The following is an 8,557-nucleotide window of genomic DNA, read 5'->3' on the forward strand; positions in this document are numbered from 1 at the left end:
AACAATGACCGAGACCATAAGAGACGTGTCCAAAAAAGAAATAATTAACGTAGACTTCAGTAAATTATTGACACTTCGGTCAATCTGAATCCTTTGCTATGTGATGAGCACCATGACTTGCCTATTTATAGGTGACTATCTCTCCAAGGAGAAACAAGAAAATGCATAGATCCTCTGAACCCTAGCTTCTCCTAAACTTTCCAAAGCAAACAAAATGTTCTCCACCATTTCTGTAGCCCTTCTCTTCATAGTGCTGATCCTTTTTCTCACACACATGACAAAATTTAAGTTCGGTAGTATCCACAAAAATGGAAGATATGTGCCACAACTTCCCCCCGGTCCTGCCCCATGGCCCATCATTGGCTGTGTGCCCGAAATGCTGAGCCAAAAGCCAGTATTCCGGTGGATACATCGCCTCATGAAGGAGATGGACACTGACATTGCATGTATTCGGCTCGGCAATGTTCATGTCATTCCCGTGACATGTCCCGAAATCGCCCGAGAATTCCTTAAGAAGCACGATGCGACATTTTCATCAAGGCCTACTTCGATGGCAACACGAACATATAGCGGCGGATTCCTCACAACCATCCTAAGTCCTTATGGCGACCAATGGATGAAAATGAGGAGAGTTATAGTTTCGGAAATTATTTCCCCCGCGAGACATCATTGGCTCAAGGATAAAAGAACCGAGGAAGCGGACAACTTGGTCAAGTACATTTACAACCGAAGCACAAGCTCGAGCAGAACTGTCAATGTGAGGACCGCCGCCAGACAATATACTGGAAACGTGATCCGGAAATTAATGTTTGGTAAAAGATACTTCGGAGAGGAAAGGGCGGACGGGGGACCAACCATTGCTGAGGAAGAACACGTCGAGGCGATATTTACTATACTTAAGTATTTATACGCATTTTGCATATCTGACTATTTTCCTTGGTTGGTAGGGCTTGATTTAGATGGTCACGAGAAGTTTGTTAAAGAGGCTGTCAGCACTGTAAACAACTATCATGATCCCATAATTGATGCAAGGATCGGAAAATGGAGGAGGTTCGGCAATTTGAACGAGGAATCTACCAGCAATGATCCTCATGATTTGCTCGATGTTCTGGCTACGCTCAAAGATTCAGAGGGAAAGCCACTTCTTACGCCTGAAGAAATCAAAGCACAAGTAACGGTAAGATACAAACATGTACATACTAGCTTCTTTTTCTTTAAGCAAACCTTTTTTTACTTGTGTATGCGTATGTCAAACAGATCTCTATAGTATAATACATCGTCAAAGTTGTATCGTTACATTAACAGAAACTCAATTTCACTTGAATTATATCCTATATGCATTGTCTTTTTTGTCTTCCAATAAATTTTGAGGGTCTTAACGATACATTAGGAAATTTATGGATGAAGTACAATAACAAAACCAATCAAAATCTATATTTGCAGGAAATAATGTTTGCCACTGTTGACAACCCCTCAAACGCAGTTGAATGGGCTATGGCCGAGATGATAAACCAACCCGAAATCCTCAAGACAGCAACGGAGGAATTGGACAGGGTCGTTGGTAAAGAGAGACTAGTTCAAGAATGTGACATCCCACATCTTAACTATATCAAAGCATGCATTCGAGAAACCTTCAGGCTCCATCCAATCGCACCTTTCATCCCTCCGCACGTGGCCATGTCTGATGCCATTGTCGCTGGCTACTTTATCCCAAAGGGAAGTCACGTGCTATTGAGCCGTCTTGGCCTCGGGCGAAACCCTAAGGTCTGGAACAAGCCACTCGAGTTTAGGCCAGAGCGGCACTTTACTAGCGACTGCACTGAAGTTCAGCTCACAGAGCCAGACTTACGCTTCATTTCCTTCAGCACAGGGCGGCGTGGCTGCGTGGCTTCAATGCTTGGGACTGCGATGACCGTCATGCTTCTCGCTAGGATGGTTCAAGGGTTTAATTGGATGGCACTGCCTAATGTCACAAGCATCAATCTTGATGAGTCCTTTGAGGATCTGTCTCTTGCCGATCCGCTCATTGCTCATGCAGAGCCACGTTTGCCATTGCATCTCTATCCTTGAGAATTACTTGCAAGAAAGTGAAAGTTGACGTTGCTTAGCTTGTTGTATGCTCTAGTGATTTGAGTGGAATAATGAATAATTTCGATTTATTATTTGCTCCTTTCCCTTAAAGATCAGCCAATATGAGGTTTTTCAGTTCACTAATACCCTCAAAGTGCACTTTAGAATATCAAATTATGAAGATAATACAACTTTAAGCCTTAATAGCTAGTGAAGAGATGGTGTGATGATGCCTAATTCACGCCACACAAACGAAGAAGCCTCCACCTTTCGACCTTAGACGGTCCTCCAACGCTTAATTACAAAAGAAACCAGAGGAGGTTTTTTTTCTCTCTTTTTTCTTTTTTTCTGTGATCTATGCAATATAGGAGAAAGAGCACTCCACCTTTCGAGGCAAGTCTCATTAACAATTTGTACGGGTTCTCAAACCCGCGCCTTCAAGAAGGATTTGAAGGATTCTGGGCCATATCCTTCTTTAGGGTCCTAGAGACTTAGGGGGCAATAGCACTTACAATATGATGTAAAGAATGGGCTTATTTGGAGAAACTAATCACATGTCCGATGACTACTGTGCTATCATCGCTCGATGTGTTGAACTTGCGTCACGTCCCCATTTCTGTGCTGTCATCCCTTGATGCACAGCAGCTCCGCCACCAAACACATCAAAACTTCCATTCTAAACATTTACAAATGATTTGTATTCTCTTTTTATTCCTTACGCGCCATTTCATTTTATCTTTGTGATTAGCACGTGACAAGACACTTGTGATTTCGTATTTTTCTTTATACTCTCAGATGGCGCATGGAGATAGAAAGAGATTGCTGGCTTCCTCAACTTTCGATCATTTTTTTCTGCCCCTTCTCTAACATCAACGCCACTCTGAATCCCTTTTAGCATGTACCTTTGAAAAGACAAGAAAGGTCTAATTTTGGGGTTTTTTCTTTACTTCATTGATAATTTGACCATTTAAACGGATCCCTGATGTTAGAGAACTGGTGGCTCTGACCTCCCCTCTAGTTACAAGGATGTAGACATCGACGACCTAAGTAAAAGATTGAACTTGGGCAGTGAGCATGGGTTAGGATTTGTGTGAAGGAGATGATTGGTCGTCTTAGAGGTCCAAATTCAACGTCATCATTAAGGCCAGAAAGCACCTCGTAAAAATGAATGTCTTTTAGGGTTGAGGTTCTTCGTCTAAGAGATGATGCATTCTGTAGGCTTCCGTTGAATGAACTTCCTCTTGACCTCTCGTTAGGATAGTCCAATGTGTATTTTACCTCTCTACAAGGCTTTGCTCCAAAAGGTAATAAAAAGGATGATATAAAACAATGGTCCATGTGGTAATGGCACATGCAGAATATCCATTCACCAAGATTCTGACTTGGAAACTATTTAATCATCGAGTTGGTGGGTAACATAATAGTTCAATATTCCAATTTGTAAGGTATTCGAGTACCAAACCATTTATCTGGTATGCAAAATTTAATCGGCTAACTAGTCATCCATCTTATGATTATAACAAATTTCCAAGACTAAGTCCAATTCAGCATATATGGGGAGGTGCCTCAAGCTAGGAAACGACGACAGATTTGCCCGCAAAAAAAAAAAAAAAAAATACTAAACAAAACAAACAAAAAAACAAAACAAACATTAGATAAAAGACAATTTTATATGGAGGGAGGTTGTGATGATGGTCATCGGGGCATTATCAGGCTGACGATGCCGGCAACCGTGGTGGCCTTTGAGGAAGGCCGGTGTCCAAGCACTTGTTGGAGATCGAAGGACTGCGAGCGACTGCGTTGCTCTAGATTACTTCACCCATGTGTGGCTTGCACTTGACACACTAGGAGTTTCGGACAAGATCACTACCCTTCATGCTCCTTTTATAAAGAAAATTCCGATGTATCAAGGCTCTATCTACCATCTGATACAAATCTCACACCGATTCCAAAAGATGACACAAGTAAATAATCCACATTATTCAGCATATAATAACTAAATTACAGAATCGAAAGAACACACTAAAAAATTTGTTATCGAATTTCACCAAAACATTGTACATCTCCGGCCAGAGGCACCCTAAGAATCCTTTAGACTTTGAAGAAAGTACAAAGACGATGATTATCTTCTCTCAAAGTTAGGGCACAAAGAGATTGAAAATACTCACAAAGAAAAAATCACTTTTCTTCTTCTCTCTTTACTGAATGTTAGGGTTAAGCATGGTTCTAAGGTAGAACTAGGAACCTGAGAATTGGTCTAGTTCCAGAATCTATGATATGCAGGGTATATTCCAAATTTAAAAAATTGTGGAACCTCAAATCTAAAATAAGTCTTCATGTATTCTTATTATTCTATGTTTTCGCGCAATCTTGTAGCATCCCATGGTGTCTAACGATAAATATATAATTTGAATCCATTAGTTTGAACTTACATTTCTAGTAATATCCATGACTAAGACTTTCACTTTATTAATATTTCATAATTTTTGTGTATTTTCGTAATAAATTGTGATTATTAGAGATGATGATTCACTACAATCTTTCAATTAGGAGAATAGGTAGAAGTTGGGTAGGCCTTGGAACTAACCTTGAAATATGTGACAAAGTAGGTTCTGGGTTCCAAAAATTAGAAAATCCGTTCTAGCAGATGGGTTCCAAATTATAGGGGAACTTGAAACCATTTACTCCTGCCACATACATTCACTTTTTTCCTTTCTTTTGGCTGTCATGGCCTCTCTTTTTCTTCTCTCTATTTTCTTCTCAACCATTCATAGACGTAGCCTCTTAATAGCTGATATATGAGGTTTGACTTTTAACCTAAAAGAAAAATGAAGGGAAAATACAAAAAAATGCCTTATTAAAAAGGTTTGGTTTCACCCATCAACGATCTCTCACTCAAAGACAAATACACTAGATGCACCATACAACTTTGCATACATCTACTTCATAAACTAGTAATAAACTTATGCCTCTGCAAAACTCCTCATCAATTAAGACAAAGAAATACCAATGATAGTAGTATAGAAGTTTGTTTTTCTCTATTGTCAATTGAATTTTTCAAGCCATCAATTTTCTATAGATTTAACTCATTATCTTTTGATACTAACCTAATGAAATGATAGTGCCTCTTGATATGTCTAATTCTTGAGTGATAAGTTGCATTCTTTGCTAAGTTCATTGTGCTTTAACTATCACTCCATAGTGTGCTCACTGGCTACTCTCGATGTAGCTCCTCCGTGTGATCTTATAACCACAATATTCCCTTGGAGGCTTCTGTGATTGTCACATACTTTGCTTGTGTTGTCAATAGAGCCACTACTTTATGTCGTTGAAATATCATCTCACTCTTATACCTGCAACTTTAAAGACATATCCAGTAGTACTTTTACCACTATCTTGATCATCCTAGAGATCTGCATCCACATAACCCTACAACTCTAGATATGTGCCTCTATAGCAAAGAGCCCAATTTGATATATCTACTGCATATCTTGATATGCATTTTAGTGAATGTTAATGCTCTTTGCCCAAGTTCTGCAATTATCGACTCCCAACTTTCACTGCTTGTCCGATGACTAGTCTTGTGCTCACCATAGCATACACCAAACTTCCCACTGCTTATGCATATGAGACTACCGTTGTAAGCTTAGTAATCCATTAGCCAACCCTTAGCCAGTTCACATTTGAGGGTAGGGTCAGGACAACAACTGTCGCAATCTCATCTTTTTAAGCCTAAGAACTTGGACACATATCCTTAAAAAGTTTGAAGTGACTTATTAGAGAAGTTGCAACCGGTTTTGTCTTATCCATATTAAATCTCTTCAACAGCATGTTCACATAGTTTTCTTGCGATAGTAATAATTTCTTATTTGTCTTGTCCCTCATGATTTTCATGCGTAAGAACTTCCTAGCCTCTCCCAAGTCTTTCATAGCAAACTACAACGCCATCATCTTCTTCACTTTTGTGATTCTCTTCATATCAGAGCTAACCACTATGTCGCGACCTCACCTTGGGTGGCACCCACCTAGGGTTTCAACTAATGTATTACTAAGTCTAGAATTAGCTCAAGCTCTCCCAAGCCCATACCAACTCATAATTTAAGGTTCAAGTATTTAACATACAAAATTCTTATCTAGGAGTCGCCACTAATCAATTTGTGGTGGATCAATTATATACCCAAGTAAAGTATCAAGAGATATACCTTACTTCTACGAGCCAAAGATTAAATGAGTTTAAGGACCTGATTATGCTAGATTACTCTAATGCCCTTTCGGTACCTTTTTTCTTTTATTTACAAAAATATTTTGCAAGCAATTTGCATTAATTTTAATTTACTCCATAAAATATGAGTTGATTTGGCGAGTGTGCAACCATTATTTAACACTCGATAATCAAAACATTAAATAAATTGTGAGAAAATGGGAGAATTATTTTCCTTGAAGTTACGAAAAAATCTGCAATGTTACTTAGAAAATCACATCAACAACTTTTTATGATTCTAATTAACACGCAATTTCACTAAAAGTTTTTTTTTTAAAGTTATCTCTTATTTAATGACAACTAAGCTATATGCAATGTACGCTATTAATTTAACATGACATGCGATATATGAATATCCTAATTCTTACGACAATTATATATATTATTCTAACATGACAAGCAAAAGACCTAATTCTAATGATGGAAAAAAGTCCTTATGGAACTATTCTAGTATGATGACGTGCAAAGCATGCCTATTCTAACGTGACACGCAATTTTATATTAAATGACCTAACATGCAATTTCTAATGACAAGCAAAATTAATATGCAATTATTCTAGCATGACACATTTTCATGAACCTAACATATGATTACTAGATGATATGTGGGCAATGACATGGCAGGGATGATGCAATTTAAATTATTTGACACTCACACGGTATTTTTTGTATTTTTTTCATAAAATTTGAAATTAACTAAATTCCCAAAATAAACTATCAAGATTAGAATAAAATATAATTTGAACTAGGATATAAGTCATTCTAAATACTAATTCAAAATAGCAAATTACCCAATCTTTCTAGAATAAAATCAAATAAACATCTATCCTAGAAAAGTAATTGAAATCTATGCCTAAACATGCAATGTTATTTATGATTTTTCTTTATAAAAACAAAATTAATTCAAACCAATCATAATTGGAAAGAAATTACATCCATATCAAACACATCAATCACACAAGATATTATTCATATCCATCTAAATTTGGAAATAGATAAAATCAACGAATCATGTCTTGGACATAAGATGGGGTCAATTTTCCACATGATCGCGGGTCGTATTTTAGGTATAAAATCGGATTGTCAATCATTATATGTTGCGAAATTAGGAAATTATCATAATTCATGGATACTCAAAAAAAAAAAAAAAACTTATGTTATGGCACATCTTCAAGACGTCTAATTAAGGACACGGTAAATTCAAATTAGGCAACTATATATATCAATATTGAATCAAATAGCATATTACCTTAGATGACGTTTCCGAATTTGAGCGAACAATTATCATAGGAATTACGGTGGTGGATCACGGTGGCTCGCGGCCGATGGTGGTGGTGCACGTCGAGAAGAGACGATCTCAGTTGGGTACGTCGTGTCTATTGAGCACGCGAGACGATGAGTTGCTGCACCCACCGAACCCTCTTACACATAATCACCACATCAGAATTTTGCCACTTGGGCTCTTCTTGCTTGTGACTGATTCAAGTACACTCCTTCAGTACTTCTTCACCGCCACATTCACGGATCACACCTCTGGCACAGCTACGCGCAATTGGGATTGTTCGGTGAAGCTGGGCTTGGCTGCCATGCTGTCATCGGATCACGAGCTTCGTCGCCTGGACTGAGGCAGCGACGCCTTAGAGTCGTGTCACTGACAGGAGTGGCACGGCAGGGGGGAAAAGCAACGGCTCGCAACGGGGACTCCTCGGCTCAGTCTGGTACGGGCTCGCTTCAGGTGAGGCAGCGGCTGAGAGGATTGGAACGGCTCGTGGTCACTGGTGCAGTCACGAGCAGGGAGCAGCAGGTGGCGAGAGTCAGCGTCGCTGGCTGCAATTCGGCTGGCTCTCGTCGGAGTGGGGGCCAGTTCAGCGTCGTTGTGCAGGGACTACCAGGGCTGAGGAGCAAAGAACTCGCTGGAACACCTAGATTGCAGGATCCCGGTGGCCATGAAATTGCTGGACTGGCGAGGCACGGATCCGCGGCTACGCTGGGAGGAGGGAGGAGCGATGGTTGTTGGCTTCCGGGAGGAGCTCGCTGATTATGGTGAGTGATGTCGCCGGACGAGGGATCGACTGGTCTGGTGCGACGATGAAGGGGCCGCGGTGAAGGACTGGGACAAAGACCTTTTTTGATGCTCTCTCCTTTTCTCTCTCTCCCGCCACCCTCTGTCTTGTCCACCTTTTTGACTCTGCTCGAACTCCCTTTGTCAATGTCAGTGTCAGAGCA

At 39.8% G+C, this 8,557-nt stretch overlaps 1 protein-coding gene across 1 annotated transcript; it reads left to right on the forward strand.

Moving 5' to 3' along the window:
• The first annotated feature begins 274 nt into the window (after positions 1 to 274).
• LOC104420179 (tyrosine N-monooxygenase) lies at positions 275 to 2,070 on the forward strand. Its single transcript, XM_010032072.3, has 2 exons — positions 275 to 1,177; positions 1,444 to 2,070. Exons 1-2 carry the CDS (start codon positions 275 to 277, stop codon positions 2,068 to 2,070), a joined length of 1,530 nt encoding a protein of 509 aa, XP_010030374.3.
• Positions 2,071 to 8,557: the final 6,487 nt, after the last annotated feature.

Source organism: Eucalyptus grandis, chromosome 9, assembly GCF_016545825.1.
Source record: "Eucalyptus grandis isolate ANBG69807.140 chromosome 9, ASM1654582v1, whole genome shotgun sequence".
Taxonomy (NCBI): Eukaryota; Viridiplantae; Streptophyta; class Magnoliopsida; order Myrtales; family Myrtaceae; genus Eucalyptus; species Eucalyptus grandis.